General features: G+C 32.7%; 1 protein-coding gene across 2 annotated transcripts in view; it reads right to left on the reverse strand.

Annotated features, from left to right (window-relative positions):
- Positions 1-18,277, reverse strand: part of LOC114331770 (ATP synthase subunit C lysine N-methyltransferase) — a 142,511-nt gene that overhangs the window by 113,951 nt on the left and 10,283 nt on the right. For both annotated transcript variants that reach the window (XM_028281418.2, XM_028281417.2), the window contains exon 3: positions 2,255-2,433. In XM_028281418.2, the coding sequence (XP_028137219.1) occupies positions 2,255-2,433 (179 nt within the window). The remainder of the gene's footprint in view (positions 1-2,254; positions 2,434-18,277) is intronic.

Here is an 18,277-nt window from a genome sequence, read left to right on the forward strand (position 1 = left end):
TTGGCGGAAAATTTAGTGAGAAGATCTGGTACTCTTAACACTCTGGTATTCAAGAGGCTTCAAAAACCAAGACGACATCCAAAGTTAAGATAGGATTATGACATAAAGAAACAAGCTGGTACAACATGGCAGAGATGTGAATACCAGACAATCGTGAGTAGAAATGAAGAATGACTATGTAAGGGAAGCTACACCATAATGGGTAAAATATACTGTAGAGTGATGATTAATTCTTTTCATTAATTCATATGTGTACAATATAATAATTTTTTTATTACATAAATATTTTAATTTACAATCTACTTAATCGAAGCCATAAGCCGTATTCGCACTGTACAACCTGAACGTATTCAGAGTAAGTTCGGGATTAGTCTCCAAGGCGCAGGCGTTAACGAAAACTTCTGGACATGTTCAGAATTTTATTCTCCGCGAACAATTTCGGATTCGTAATGTAATGACGGGTTGCATACATTAAGGTTAGAGAAGGAAGCCTTGTCTTGTCCCTTTCTTATCTCGAAATCAATGTCAACAAAAAATGCAAATGCAATAAATTTGTATGTCAACAATAACAAAGAGGAAGAGAATAACAGCAACACGCAAAGGCAATGGATTAACTTTCTATTCAATGCCTTTCTTAGAAGTTAGAAATTTGATTAGTCTTTTATTTCGACAATATAATTTGGTATCTAATTCCACGCCAAATCCGGCTTAAATTTTTGTAGAGAGTAAAAGATTGTTGAGTTACTTGGAAATTGCAGCTTGTTATTTAGATATAAAAATTACCTTTAACTTCCAGGGGGTTGAACATTATCTGAAGGAATGAATAATTTAGTAAAGCAATCATTTCCAATTTTGATATATTGAATTTGATAGGTTGTGGCATTGTGTTGTGATTTATTAGATACACCACAAAAATAATGAAATATAACAAGACACAAGAAATAGTTTCAGAATAAGTTTGATGTGTTGTTTATGTTTCATTATATTCAATAAGAGACTAATATTTAACTCATAAATTAAACTAAAAAATAAACCACAAGAATATGTAGGTACTTATAAGCTCATCTATTAGAAGAAATTAAGTAAAAACAGAGTACAATTTATTGTAATACTACTGTAATAGATAATTATCGAATATACAAAGCAACTAAAAACAACTTATCGAACAACTAAAAAAGCTTTAATATAAAAAATATTAAAATTTGTTTGAAGAATATTTAAATGATACAATACTTTGCATAATTTCAAAACTTTAAAAACCAGAATCTATAGAAACCAGAATCTACATCTACAAATTGTCTAACAATATTTTAGGTTAAGAATTGGAGTTGGAGGGAGTAAGAACAGAATGGTCAGAATGTCAAGAAATTCTTCCCAAATGTTTTGTGTGCTGTGCGAACTTAAAATCTGAAACAAAATCCTCGAACGTCGAGAGGGTATCCCGGACACGTTCAGGATCTTTTTTCTGTACTGCGCGAACACCGAATTAAAAATCCGGAGGGTGTTCAGAGGGAAAAATTTGACCTCGGCGAACGCTAACTTTTGTAATGCGCAGGCGTTCTCCCTCTGGGTACATTCAGGTTGTCCAGCGCGAATAGAGCTATAAGTAAATAGTTTGAATGATAAATACATGAGGGAGAAGCTGCCCTGTCGCAACCCTCCTATTATAATTTTTACATTAGATCATAATATTTAATTTATTAAATCTGTTGGCCATAGTTTCTTCAGTAGTCTTGCGAATTCGGGAGGAGTGTTTAAAAGTCTTGCTTCATCATTTGGATGACTTCTCAGTTCATCAAGATAGCTGTTTGTGATCCTTTGAATGTCTTCCTCGACCAAAGGTATAGCTGAGTCCTCGTGTAGGGTTTTATTGCTTACATACCAGGGTGTGTTGAACATCATCCTCAATATTTTTGATTGTACTCTTTGTATTATCTTGATATTTGATGGCTTTGACCAACCCCAGAGTAGAACACCATAGGTCCAAATTGGTTTTATCATAGGTCATAGATTTATACAGGAGCAGTTTAGTTTCAATATCGAGTTTTGATTTTCGACCAATAAGCCAGCTCATTTGTTGCATTTTGATGTTGATCTGGGTTTTTTTAGCTTGAATGTGCGGCTTCCACATTAATCTTTTCTCAAGGGTTAGTCTCAAATATTTGACTTGTGTGCTGACGTAATTGTGTATCAGTTACTGTTATTGTTGGACAAATATAACAATAAAAAATAAAATAAGAAATAATTCACTTACCATTTGTTCTACTCCAAAAATAACAATATTATCATACTGATGTATGCTGTACTTCCACAGATCTCTTCTATAAAACTTGGCGTTTGTGATTCCTTCTCTTAGGGCACTTATTTTTGAAAATAATACTAACCATGGGTTCAGTTCAACACCATGAGATATAAACTTGTTTTTTGCAGTTTCTACAAAGTGAAAATTTTCCAATCAATCATTACACTTTCGAAATTAAAACTATTTTTTCTTAGGTTTTTATTTTAAATATACAATAATTATAAACAAAACCCAATTTATGGGTTTTGTTCCATATGACGGCTGATATTACTGGTATGTGTGCCAATGGCGTATATTAAATTCTTAATTCTATGTCAAAAAATGTTCAATAACTACGTCTTGAAACCCACCAAATTTCATTTGCATATCTCAACCAGTTTAAAGCAATAAATAAATCGTTAGTTTGTAAGAAAAATTTCAACATGCCCTATCGCGGAAAAGAATGCATTTGAAGACATACGTTTATAAACAAACCGTCATTATTTTTTGATGCATAATTACCCCTCAAGTTTGCCATACTTTTTTAAAAAACATGCCTAGTTGTTAACGTATAATACCTATCTTTTTTGTGGTCCAACATAAGCGAATGAATCAAAAATCAGAATGTTGAAAAAACCTGAGGCTATAGTTGGGTTTTTAATTTCAGTATTCTACAAATGCTAGAATATTCCACAGGGTGATGTGAATTTTGAGAAAAAAACACAGTTTGATTTGTACAATAAAAATTTGCCTGTTTAGCAACAATATTATTATAGCGATATTGTTAAAGAACAAGGCTATAGCATATTAAAAAATCACTTCGAATTAAAAAATCAGACAACAGTTTTAGAAAATTCGAGACATCAAAAATTACCCATTTTTAAGGTGGGTGGGTAATTTTGGCCCAGACTGTATATAAACATAGACAGAGTCTCATGATGAGCTAAGTGATGACAACATCTTTTTTTTTTAGCTCAGTGCACGGTAGACAGAGACTGGTATGCCTATACGCACGTTAGCTCTTTCATGACGTCACGTGCGAAGCAAAGTTTCTATTAGAACAGTAACGCTTGCCCTGTTAGTCGGTTAATATCAAATATAAGCATGGATATTTGGTAGTTTGTTTTATAAGGTGTGTAGTTTACACTTTTTTTAATTTCACCTGGGTATAGGTTTTCTGATTATTGAAAAATACAACAACTTTTTTCGACATTTTGCCGTTACATAAAGTGTGTATATTCATTTAATGTAGAAATATAATAATTACTTTTCAATTAATAAGCATGGAAATTAATTCTAATTTATACTTATTTCGATGGTCAGATTCATTACTGGAATATTTCCAAAATCGTGTATGTATTTTGAAAAAAAGTACCTACGTAGAATGGTTAAATATTTATTTATTTATTTATTACGGGATGTCCCCATTTTTACAAATAACAAAAATAAAGTATCCTAACCATAACACAAATACTAAACTAAGTATTAAATAATTAATAAATATTGTTAAACAAATGATTATAATTTAAGTAAATTAAATTTCCTGAAAATATTATTAAAATGAAAATCTCTGACAATTAAAATCAAATGAAATGAAGACTCCAAGGTAAAGGTCACTCATCTTCGATTCCTTACATACTCAGTCAGTCAGTGCTTAAATCTTACAAATCTTGTATCCACCAGATCATAAGATTGACTAAAGTCATTTCCCAGTGTCTGAATCCTGTTAATTGGAGAGAATTTGCCATAGTTGGTGTGATAGTGCTTTATAGAAAATACGGGCATGTCTCTAAGAATTCTAGTGCTACATCTAAACTTGATAAGACTTAATAAATCAGAACAGTCGGTGGTATGATCAAGTAGTTTATAGAGAAAAATTAAATCACATTTAGTTCTGTAGTCTTCTAAGGAACTGATATTTAGCCTTGACCTTAATTCCACCGAAGACATGTTCTTTAAGTTTAATCTATAAGCACAAATCCGGAGAAATTTATTTTGAATTTTTTCAAGGGTGTAAATATAGTTAAAATAGTATGGTGACCATACTATAGAAGCATAAGACAAGGGCGGATCCAGAACCGATTTTCGGGAGGGGCCATGAACTTCTTTTTGGAGAGGGGTACCTGAGGGTCTTGAGATAATTTTTAAAAAAATTTGGGTTTGAATGATGAGTTTTAAGGCACTTTTCACACACTTTTGAGTGCCATAAAGACATTCAAAACTTATGGTTATTAAAGTATTATTAAAGTCAGTAAAGATTCCTACATATTTCTTCGGATCCAAGTGCAGTTCTTTCAACGAGTTTAATACTATTTTTCCCAATGCTTCTCCTGTCAGGCCTTGTTCTTTCCCTCTTTCTGATTTTCAGAAATTACTTTTATGTTCTCATAAGCGTCAATGACCTTAACAAAGTCTTCACGAATGTTGTTATTGTGTACGTATGTATCTTAAATTTAGAGAAAGCTGCTCCACGTGGTATACGTCGGTCATTTCGTCAAAAGAGTAATAATTTGCACTTTGAACCTGATTCATTATTTGTGCAATTATGTCTTCATCACAACATGTTATCAATTGATTTTGACTGGTGTACTAATCTATGTTGCTCGGGAAGATGCTGTGGATAGGTGTTGTTTAAGAGTGTTATCTTCTGATGCGATTTTAAACCTTAACAATTCCCCTCATTGTTAGGTCCAGCATCTTCGTCCAGAAGCAGAAGGCTATCATCACGATGGCCTCTCTTAGGCCGCGTTCAGAGTGGACGAGCAAAGAGCAAAGAGCAAAGCGGAGAAATCAAACTCATACTGGGAAATGGAGGTACACAGAGTGCTAGCAAAGAGCAAAGCGGCGAAACCAAACAAGTTTGATTTCTCCGCTCGCACTCTTTGGTCCATGTTGTGAGACCGCTCCCGTCTGAAAAAAATTTTGATTCGGTTTCTTTGTCAATTCCTATTCAAAAATGTCCCCTTTAAACAAATCTGAAGAGCACCGGGCGGAATTTTTGGGCAGAAATTGTTTAAACAATTTTATCTACTCTATGTTATATTATGTGTAAGTTTTTAGTTTGTGAAAATTGTCATTATAGATAGCAGTGCGTGAAGTGTTTAAAGTGAGCGTGAAGTAACAATGTATTTTAAATGGGACTTACTTTTTCGCACTGTTTTTAACACACTTTCATATAATCAAATATCCTTAACTTTGGCGTTGTCATGGTGATGACATAATGAGCAATAAATTACGACAAAAGTTTTTACAGTTTGTGGTTTGAAAGAAGTTAGAATTTTTTAATGTCAAAGTTCTAAAAATTGTAGAATAGAAATGAATTCCAGTGACGAAGAGTTACAGTTTTTTTATTTGTTTATCGTAGATAAAATATTGTATGAAACTGTACTTGTATAGGAATCCACAAAGAAACCGAATCAGAAATTTTTCCAGACGGGATCAGTCTCATGACATGGACTATTTTGGTATTTTTCCGAAAAATGAATCTCGGTAACCTGAGCTGAAGTGTTATGAAACAAGTATTATGATTCAAAGAAACCTGTTATGGGATCGAAAGATTCCCTATTCAAAGGACGACGATGACTTTTTAAATTTATAACTTTATGCAATTTTATAATTAAATAAATATTATGTAACTTAATAATTACACTAGTTTACAATCAATTTGCGACTGGAATGCAAAATGCTGTTTTTTGTTAATTTTTGCTCTCTGAATATGAATATGATGATAAAAAGTTCCTAACACGTAAGATTTTTGAGTTATGATTTTTAAAAAAAAAAAGAGTTACGATTTTTGAGTTATGAGTATTTTACTAAACATTTTTTTAAACAGTCATTTGTAATATATCGGTGAGTGATGTTATCAAATTAACATTTTTCCTAAAAATTGTGCATAATTTGACAACACTGGGATATCTAATGTCTACAAATAACACATTAACATTTAAATACGGAATAAACCAAAGGTAATCCTTAATCAGTAAACCTACCCATTTAAACTTATTAGTTCTAAACCGTTTTAACGACTGTTACTTCTGCATGACAAAAGTGTCTGGGTTTCCAAGGAAAAGCAAGCATAAAATTGAATATCCAGATATTATCTCAGCAATAAAACCGGTTTTCCATGGAGAAGATTTACCAGTTCCAGGACCCCCGGCAAATTGGGAAGAAGATTTGGAAATGTATGGCGATAAAAGTAAACCCGATAATGTATCAGAAAAGAATGATTCTTATTTTCCCGAAAGCGACGAAGAAGCACCTTATTGCATCCAACAAGCCGAATTACATGATTTAGTTCGAGACCTTCACTTGCCCAAAGGATATGCTTAACTCTAGGTTCTACATTACAATAATGGATTTTTTAATGGAATTTACTAGCCAGTAAAACTTATAATATTTAGGAACCGTAACCAGGAGCTATCCTAGTTTTTTACTATGCAGGATAAATGTGTGTTTGTATTAATCCAGATAATGTTATGGGAAAATCGGGATAGGCAGAAAATTGTGTACAAAAGACTTACTATGGTTTTTGTTTCTAGTTCTGAACTTATGTGTATATAGTATAAAAGAATTTTTATAATAAACAGCAATATTTGAAGCATTCTATAACTCAACATCTAACATTTCACCTGACAAGACAATGTATGCGTGTACCCCTACGCAGAAATGCATGGCACCTTAAGAAGAAGATAAGTCAAAATCTATACGTGGTGGAAAATTTTAGTGTTTGAATTCGCATTCAGGACGCTTTAAACTCCCCGTTACAGCCATTTTAACATCAGTCGCAATTTTTTTTTGTTTTTTTGTTGACTAGTGTTATTATTAGTTCTGCAGTGTGGCAAAACCAAATGGAATAAATTCATTATTTCGTAAATCGACGATTTTAAAAAAAAATCCGGAAACAGGTCGATTTTTATTTTTAAATTAAAATTTTTTGGTATTTACATACTAGTGACGTCATCCATCTCGAAGCTGAAATAAAAAATATAGGTGCGGACCAATGTAAAAAAAGGTCATTTCATTGTTGTCTTCTTACCGGCGCGGCGTGAGAAATATAAAATAAGATTTACTATTTTATTTGGGCACAAGCCACAATTCGAGTTTGAAATCAAGTTTCCTTGACGTTTCGACTTTCACTTCGGAAATCGTTATCAATATAAAAAAAAACATTCATAAATTAAAAATTTAACTTTGTTTCTGGTGAAGCAACGCAGTTGGAACAAGCAGAATATTATAATTGTCACCGGAAAGTGAAAAAGGTAACGCAAAACTTGAAAGAACCTATAGATTTCGAACTTTGTTTCTGATGAAGCAACGCAGTTGGAACAAGCAGATATATTATAATTGTGTCACCGGAAAGCGAAAATGGTACCGAACAACTTTGAAGAGCCTATAGTTTTCTAACTTAGTTTCTGGTGAAGCAACGGAGTTGAGACAAGCAGATATATTATAATTGTGTCACCGGAAAGCGAAAATTGTAACGAACAACTTTGAAGAGCCTATAGTTTTCTAACTTCGTTTGTGGTGAAGCAACTGAGTTGAGACAAGCAGATATATTATAATTGTGCCACCGGAAAGCGAAAAGGGTAACGCACAACTAGGAAGAGCCTATAGTTATCTAACTTCGTTTCTGGTGAAGCAATGGAGTTGGAACAAGCAGATATATTATAATAGTGCCACCGTAAAGCGAAAAAGGTAACGCACAACTTGGAAGAACCTATAGTTTTCTAACTTCGCTTCTGGTGAAGCAACGGAGTTGGAACAAGCAGATATATTATAATTGTGTCACCGGAAAGCCAAAAAGGTAACTAACAACTTGGAAGAGACTATAGTTTTCTAACTTCGTTTCTGGTGAAGCAACGCAGTTGGAACAAGCAGATATACTATAAGTGTGTCACCGGAAAGCGAAATAGGTAGTCCTTGAAAACTATAGGTTCTTCCTAGTTGTGCGTTACCTTTTTCGCTTACCGATGACACAATTATACTATATCTGCTTGTTCCAACTCCGTTGCTTCACCAGAAACTAAGTTAGAAAACTATAGGTTCTTCCAAGTTGTGCGTTACCTTTTTTGCTTCTCGGTGACACAAATATAATATATCTGCTTGTTCCAACTCAGTTGCTTCACCAGAAGCAAAGTTAGAAAACTATAGGCTTTTCCAAGTTGTGAGTTACCTTCAAAAATCTCCTATTTCCTCCGAAAATTATTTTTTCTAGATTTTTTGGGACATTCTAAATAAAATAAGTTTCTTAACATTTTTCTCAAAAGTTAATAGTTTTAAAGTTATAAGTTAATAAAAAACTCATTTTTGGATTTTAAATCGCTTATAACTTTAAAACTGTTAACTTTTGAGAAAAATGTCAAGAAACTTATTTTATTTAAAAAATCCCAATAAATCTAGAAAAAATAATTTTCGGAGGAAAATAGGAGATTTTTGAAATAGAGCGCGCCGCATCGGCAAAAAAATCGGATAAACACGCATATTTAACAATTAAAAAACAACGGTATAAATTAAGGTTAGACGCGATCACTCTTCAGAGTCTTGAAGCTCAATGTTTAAACTTCAATTTAAGTATCTGGCAACCTCAAAAATACTAATTTAAATATGAGTTTTTAGGCCTCGAAAATGCGTATTTTCGCATTTTTCAGATTTTAAATTGCCTATAACTCGAAAACTATCAATTTTTGAGAACATTTACAAGATACCTTTGTTGTTTAGAATGACCCACAAAACTTAAAAATATATGTTCCAGAGCAAAAAAACGTGATATTTTGTATTTGTTTAACAAAAATTGTTTAAACAATTTCTGCCCAAAAATTCCGCCCGGCACCCTTCAGATTTGTTTAAAGGAAATTTTAAAATATTTTTAAATAGGAATCCACAAAGAGACCGAATCGGAAATTTTTTCAGACGGGAGCGGTCTCACTACATGGACTACTGTGAGAGTAAAGAGCAAATATCCTACCGCTCCTATCCATACTGCCGAGTGGAAAAGAACTAAACTCTCGTATAGCGTAATTACCCGCTATTAGCACTTCTTTGCTCTTTGCTCTTTGCTCGTCCACTCTGAACGTGCACTTAGAGGGTATTTTGTCGACCTAATGCCTCCTCTACATATCAGCAGACGCGTCCGCGGATGACATCCCCGTATGCATCCGCAGATGTGTAGATGGGGTAATTTGGTCGTCTGTTGGTGGTCTGTTGTTTATTTTTAAGGCATGCGGTTGTTGTCGGTTTTCCAAGAACCGACCAAAAGGTTTCCGCGGACGCGTCTGCCGATGTGTAGAGGAGGCACTTTCTTACATCGGCAGATGCATCCGCAGATGCATCCGCAGACGCGTCTGCTGATATGTAGAGGAGGCATAAGAACACTATAGGTTCTACTATTATGGATCGTTCCACGAATATACGACTCTCTTGGATTATCGCGTCAACGAATATTTTAGTGTACAACATAAGAAGTACGAAAGTAAATGGCTCTAATAATTAATTCCAATAAACAGCAATGTAATTTTCAATTTAATTTCATTCTTCTTATTTTACATAGCAAAATATTCGTTGTCGAGATAATCCAAGACGGTCGTATATTCGTGGAATAGGGTATAGTCGTAGTCTTTCTCTATTTTCTTGTACCTATTTAGACCTCTCAGAGTCTATCTGGTTAATGACTGACTTTTGCGAGGTGCGATAACTTTGTAGAAAATCCAGCCCAACCTGAACGCACCTTGTGGTATGATGTTTTTTCATGGGTTTGTATGGCTTTGTCTTTGACCATGACTTTGGCGAAAGATGTTAAGGGTTTCAGACAAGACTTTGGGCTATCATCCCTTTATTGTGACCATATTCTTCGTTAGAAAAATAAAACGCAATACTTGATAAACAATCCCTTTTGACTGTGCGAAAGTACCAACCAACTCGTTTGTTCTAAGTGCTGGTGACCCAAGTAATGCTTCATTTCTTTTCTATTCTTTGTGTGTACACAATATGGAAATTGATACGATTTTGATTGCTGCCAAGGTCGTTCTAAAAATTGGCACTTTGTAAAATTATTAACATTTTGATTTGCAAAACATCCTATGTCATTCTTCAAGAATTTTGTTAATACTTTTGTTCGATTCTAGTATAGACAACATATATTTACCTCCTGTTTTGTACAAATACATGTGTCTGAAACTAAAAACATTTGAACTGTAAATATTTAAATTTATATTTTTTTAAATTCTCGGAGGGGGCCATGGCCCCCTCCCTGGATCCGCCCTTGGCATAAGACAGGATGCTACGGACGAAAGTAAGATATAAAATTCTATATGTAGGTACGGAAAGATCTCGAGAGTTTCTTGTGATAAAACCTAGATTACGGTATGCTTTATTTGACAAATTGTTAATGTGTGGGATAAATAACAAGGAACTGTCAAATAACACCCCCAAATCTTTTATTTCAGTCACTCTTGATAGAACGCTTGTATTAATGTGATAGTCAAACAAAACATTATTTTTAGATTTGAAACACTTTCCAAATTACTTAATTAAAATTAGAGGTTGCAAAATATCTTTGAACTTTGAATTGCACAATGTTCCAATAATGAATCCGGCCGGCAATTCATAATAAAGATTTATAGAATATTTTATACATTATTAAAATTTATTTCTTAAAGTTAACAAACTGTGAAATTTTTTGTCGAGCTTTTCATGATAGTTACTCAAACTAATATTTGTGTTCATTTCTCTTAATCCTATATAAATATGTCCGACTGCAACATAGAAGTACCTCAAATGGTATTGTGATATTCTCAAGTTGAGACAGTTTTCTGTGCCAGCTGTTGAAAGATTTTAATTTTTTTGATAAAGAGCTTCCATGGATTGTACAAAACAATGATTCCATTTTTAGTATAGCTTCCCTCAATACTTCGTTTGGGTACAAAAGAGAACCTCTTGAGACTGTATGTAGCCAATATGGTTTCCCAAACTATATTTATGCTTGAATTTGTATACAACAAAACCAGCAACATACTTCAAAGAGTCCCGAGTAATTTTTCTTTCACCTCCTAATTATTGTCTGCGACTTTCAAAATTTCATCGTAAGTTATATGATATTCCTCCAAGTAGTGAGCTTCTATAAATTTATTTTGAAGTATTTTGTCCTCTTCAGACTGAGATTCTTTCGAACCTTTAGGTTTTTCTATCAAATTAGACAGCATTTTTTGTGTCAAGCAAATATCTTCTGACGTTGAAATATTGCTTGGCAATTAAAGACTTTCTATTGAACTGTTACTAACTCAAGATTCACTAGTTTCAATAGTATTGCAACATTCTGTAAAGATCTGTAAAATATACCACCTTAATCTATATTTTAAAATTTAATTTCGAAGGACGATCAATTGTATTACCCATTACTCGAATATGAGGAAAAAAGTTCTTTGGCATGTCCTGATTCAGGTTCGAAGTTAAAATATAGTCAACGTTGTATTTTGCTTGTATGTAAGGAAGTAACTCTTTCTAGAGAGATCTATAGTAAGCAATATCCCTTTTTGAACTGGAATAAGTCCTTTATGTTTACCAACGCGCATTGACTTGACCATTCCTGACATTCATCTAGGAGACGTGTCTGCTTATCTAAATCTGTACCATATTATGCATTTCGTGTTGGAGAATTGGCAACAAACTTAGATCGTAAATTTAATAGATCAAACCAATCATTAAATAGCTGAACAATTAAAGCAGCTTTTTTCCCGTAGGTATCTTTTGGCATAAGTCCATTTTCTCCAGCATGACTAATAGCTTTTGCTACAGAATTTGACAATAATTGAACTGCAGCGGCAGGCCTCAATCTTTGCCTCATAGAGTCTTTTAAACAGAGATGATGTAGTGTCAATTTAGACGCAATTGTCAATTCTGAAGTTGATACATTTAGTAGTGCTTCAAAGTAATCATTGTGATTATTTTATTGTCAATGACAAAACCATGATCAATTACATGATTTCGGGGAAGTTTAATCAAATGCAGAGGATCTGCAAAAACAAAAATATTTAATGACTTATCACAGGGGTGATTAATGAAACAATTTTTGTCATATCCAACACTCAGCTGAGACCAAAGGGCAGTAATTCCAGTACTCATGTCACTGGTGATAGCTACTACAATAAAATTTGCTCTAACAATTCAGATACTATTTCTTCAATAATATTTTTTAGCATTAGCTGATCAAATTTATTTGATGGCATTTGCATTTCGTCGCCCGATTATAATTTTTACAATTAGTTACGGCACAACCCGGCATGTTTTTTGTTAATACACAAAAACTGAACTAAACAGATTCAACAATAGAAAAATATCGAAACTAAAGGCTTTGTAAAAACATTTCATTTACACACAAATAGATCTACACCGGATCCTACATCTGGAACACATTAGTTCTCTGTATTGCTGCTTCATAGGTGACATCATGCGCGTCAGGGTACACATTTCGATTCGTTTACGAGCATACCGGTCTTTGTCTACCGTGACTCAGTGCTGTTTCCTGTTTTCCTCTTACGCATAGTAAAGCTGTGACAGTACTCCTTCTCTTCCGTGCCTATATTCCCAGTTCCCACTTAGTTTCATGTCAGTTTCTCGATACAATGTGCTAGAAAGATATACCGTAAACCAGACCAAGAAATCTTGTAGTCAGGAGGAGCGGAGGGTATAGTGCGGCAGATTCGTGCAAATATAGACTAAGAGCCGCTATAGGTGAAATTTCTTAATCATTTTAGGCACGACGAGACCCTATAACTTAAATAGTAGAACCTAAAAGAAAACGTTTGAGCACTATGCCGTCACTTTTCAGTGGCACATGCGTCTACAGTGGCTCATCAAACTTTCCACTTATGGACGGGATACATAAATTAAAAAATACCCTCCCTCATTACCAGAATTTAATTCTTTTCATTTTTTTAAGTTCTATGTGATTAAGACATAAGATTCATCGTAATAATAACCCACCACCCCCTTCTCCCTGCCCCCACCATCAAAATCTTTATTTTTCGATTTTATTTTTTTTTGGTGGGATGCAATCAATTTTAAAATTTCAAAAAATTCACACGCATATTTAAGGCTTTTATAAAACACGTCTATTTTTTATAGACCTGTAGGTTGAGTGTACATAACCTCAAAAAATTTAATTTTGGAAAAAAGTATATAACTTTTTTTTGGGATAGCTGCAGATCTAATTTTTTCTTAGTCTTGTGTATTTTATTAAACACTACATTTCTAATTTTTTTCAGATTTTTCTGTAACGCTGGTCACTTTCAAAAATCCAAAAAACTTTTTTTAAGGGGTTTTGGGGGGTTTGAACGTGTTTTTCTGATTTTTAAATATTCTAAAGGACTCAGTTACTTCAAGTTATATATAACCTATAAAAACCAAATTGATTTGATATATTATGAAGTTTATAAAATAGGGAAAATCCCCCCAAAACCCCTCAAAAAACAGTTTTTCGGATTTTAAAAAAAGCCTTACGGAAAAATCTGAAAAAAATTAAAAATATAGTGTTTGATAAAACACACAAGATTAAGAAAACATTAGACCTGCAGCTATTCCTCAAAAAAAGTTATACGCTTTTTTGAAAAAAAAAATTTCTTTTAATTTTTTGAGGTTATGTACACTCTACCTATGAGTCTATAAAAAATAGGTATGTTTTATAAAAGCCTCAGCTATGCGTGTGAATTTTTTTGAAATTTTAAAATTGATTGCATCCCACCAAAAAAAAAAATAAAAACGAAAAATGAAGTTTTTGATGGTGGGGGCAAGGGGAAGGGGGTGGTGGGTTAAAATTACGCTGAATTCTATGTGTTAATCACATAGAACTTAAAAAAATAAAAAAAATTTAATTCTGTTAGTAAGGGAGGGTAACTTTTAATTTATTTATCCCGTCCATAAGTGGAAAGTTTAATGCGCCACTGTCGACGCATGTGCCACTGAAAAGTGACGGCACAGTGTTCAAACGTTTTCTTTTAGGTTCTACTATTTAAGTTATAGGGTCCCATCGTGCCTAAAATGATTAAGAAATTTCACCTATAGCGGCTCTTAGTCTAATATTATAAGAATTGCACATTTAATGACAGAAGCATATAATTTAGTCCACATATACTGCACATATAAAGGTTCAAATTTAGATATGAGGCCATCTCAGATTTTGCCTTTTACAAAAATGGCAGTCATTCAAAATGGACGACTATACATATGTGACTAATAGCACAATATCTTTTGAATGAAAAGTCCGATTTCAACCAAATTTGGTACATAGGTTCTTTTTGTGATTTACAAGATCGATGTCGTGAACTGGAAGAATCGGTTTACCAGAAGTTGTATTTTTTCTGGTTTTTTATGTAAAATTATTTTATATTATGTAAATAATTTATTTTAAATTTTCTGTATATGTATATTAATTTTTCAAAATGGTAATACAACCCTTGAAAAGAGCGTAAGAATATGTTTTAGGAAATATTTTGAACTTTTTAGTTATGTTAATTACCATTTAATAAATGCATAACGTACCTTCACATGTACCTATTTGTGGCAGATTCGTGCAAATATTATAAGAATTATTGTGCATTTAATGGTACAAGCATATAATTTGGACCACATATACTACACATACAAAAGTTCAAATTTAGATATGAGGCCATCTCAGATTTTGCCTTTTACAAAAATGGCGAGATTCAAAATGGCGGCTACACATATTTATTTATTTATTTTATTTATTTATTTCAACGATAGAACCATTTACAAAAGAATAAAAAAAATGGCAAAGTAAAGATTATGTACAAAAAACATCAAAAATCAACGAATAAAAGACAATTAAACAATAAAATTTGTAAAATAACACAGTATATCCAATCACAGAAGATGAAAAATATCACATATTTAAATCATTAAACTCCCAAGCTGCCTTTTGAAGACATTAATGCTTGGACAGAATGGATCAAGTAGCATGTCATTCCATAAGCTGAGCATTCTCGACAAGAGAAAATGACGAGCATACTTAGTCCTATGAAAAGGAATATAAGAGTGCAGTGTGTCAAGTTCCATGTATTGTGTTTATCCAATAACGACGGACAATTAATAGCATTGTTTAGAATTTTAAATAGAAACAATGTGACAATATGTCACAACATATGTGAATAATAGCACGATAACTTTTGAACGAAAAGTCCGATTTAACACTAGAAGCACCAGAGCGGTCATTTTGACTGTTTTTTATTTTTGACCTACTGTATTACTTATTCATAGTTATTTTAGAAACTTAGTAATTTGGGAGTTTTTCTAGATCTATTTGAGGATTATAATTTTGTCTTTTACATGTACTTAGTGTAAGTACTTTTTGAGATATATTGATCTCTACCTAGAAGCACCGGATGCAGTCATTTTGACTGCTTTTTATTTTGGACCCTCTGTATTACTCATTCATGTTTATTTTACAAAATTGATAATTTAGGACTTTCTCAGATCTATTTGAAGATTACAATTTTTCTTTTAGATGTACTTAGTGTAATTACTTTTTGAATATGTTGATAACCTAGAAAAAATCAGTCCTTATGATGGCTTATTATTCTACTTTTGTTAGAAGTTTTTACTTATTTTCTGTAAAACATGTATCGAAAATTATTGTTAGCTAGTTTGAGTATGCTCTTTGAAAGTGTTCAATCTGTATTTTGACTTTTCATTGTGATTTTTCTCCTTTCTGCTCTTATCACCTCTTATCATGTCTCGTCGATACCCGTATTTGACGGAGCTGGAACTTTTGGAGTATTTACAGAATTTGTCAGCTAATGAATCTGAAATAGATGTGATGATGATGTATCCGATAACGAAGATGATGAGTATGTGCCTGATACAGTTGATCAAGGACATTCATCGGGCAGCGATTCTGTAATGATAGAGATGCTGTAGTCTGGTACATGGGGTCCAAATTTTTTTCAAGATGTCTAGAAACAGATTTACATAAATTGAATAATATCGAACGGATTTATTTACCTGGAGACAATTGAGCACCGACTAGCCAATCAACTTCTTGGAAAACATGTAGTAGCAGTGTAATGGGGCCATTTAAAAATAAAGGAAGATATGTCACGACCTATAATATCTTTACGTCTGTAAATTTGGCAAAATAATTACGAAAGAAGTAAAATAATCCATAAAATGCCAATCCATAAAAAACAAAAATATGGAACTGTACAAAACAAAAATGTTCAAACACGAAGACTTGACGCTATCGGTGTACCAGGGAAAAACGAACAAAGATGTTCTAGTGGTGAGTTCTCTACGCTCAAATAATAAATAAGCACAGATCAAAAGAAGAAACAGGAAACCATTACCTACTACAACCACAAAAATGCGGATTAGAAGTTAGAGATCAGATGACCAGGCAGTATTCAACCAAATTAGCTACAAGAAGACTAAGGGCAGAATAACATCAACGAATACAAATCCAAGGGATACAAAAAAGCAACCAAATAATAAACATAGACTATGCTATAAAGGGAACTGCAACAAAAAAATCATTTGAAATTTGTCATATGTATATATGTAAAAAATTTGTATAGTATTTTTACTACAGTTGAGTCCGCGAGTCTTTACCCGTGCGTCATTAATACCTGGTCAGATAAAAGACATACTTTTTATTTAGCATCATTCTCTTCCACGTATGAAATTAATGACAAACCAACTGCCGTCTGTTATTAAGTAAAAACACATGTTATTTTTATGAACGATTTAGACTTAGTGTATTGAAAAGAGATAGATACAAAGAAAGACGATTCAGATCTTCACATATTTTAAGTACAATTTCTGACGTTTTGGTTTGTTTACTTTTGTGTCTGTCAGTTTGTTGAATTTTTTGCTGTTATTTTGTCGAATTTTTGCATTTTGAAGTTTTTTTAGTATACAAACAGTTGTTTTTACAACTAATTGTATATTGGAGTTAGAAATTTTGTAATAAGTTTATGTTATTTTACGATAAATTTTGACAACGTACAAAGCTAACCTCATTGTTGACACAGTTGAAGACTTGTGTTTAAGGTTCCGCCAAAGTGAATAAAATAACAAAAAGAAAATATGTTATTGAATTTTTTTATAAATTGTTTATTTATTTATTAATCAATGATAATAAAATAATTTATTAAGCTACTTCAAATGTGGCTGTAATTATGCACCAAAATTTTAAAGCAAAACTTGAATTTGACATTCTATTTATTTGATAACGTCAAATTTTATAATAACCCGTGATCGGAATACTATCCATTTGCCGTTGCGTTTAGTAAATTTCCGACTCATTTCGTATGCTTTAAATGATGACGCACGGGTAAAGACACGCGGACTCAACTCTACAAAAGCAAGATTACGTGGGTCAAAATTTCTGACGTAAAAGCACTGTCAATACAATGTATTATCATTAGAATGTGACTTTTCATCATGGTCACGTTTATGTCATTACTTGTCAGATATTTTTCTTTGTTTTTGTTTACTATAAAAATAATATCTAATAAAGTATTTGTTAATGTTAACGAAAACAATGATATTCCATAACATCAACTCTAGAATTGAAATTTGTGTAGAACAGCTAAAATACGACATTAACACGGAACTTCCCGATCTTGAATAAGCGTCCACATGGATGGTATAATATTTTAATAAGAAAAACGTAATCGCGATTACATTGAGAATTTTAGAATCATATTAATTAAATAACCAAAAACATTTATTATTATCAATAATATAAATTTTCTAAAACAATTATTTAAGTTAAATATTCCAAAAAATAATAATTTTAGGCCCGGTCTTTTCACCTCCGAATAACTATTTATTAGGAAGTTTATCCGGCAGATTACATGCAAATCTGTGAAATAAACCTTCGAATAACTTTTATTCGGAGGTGAAAAGACCGGGCCTTAGTTAAATATTTTATACATTCGTCCGTATGCTGCTCATACATTCAAACGCAAATGACAGTTCAGTGTTGCT

This window comes from Diabrotica virgifera, chromosome 3, assembly GCF_917563875.1.
Source record: "Diabrotica virgifera virgifera chromosome 3, PGI_DIABVI_V3a".
NCBI lineage: Eukaryota > Metazoa > Arthropoda > Insecta > Coleoptera > Chrysomelidae > Diabrotica > Diabrotica virgifera.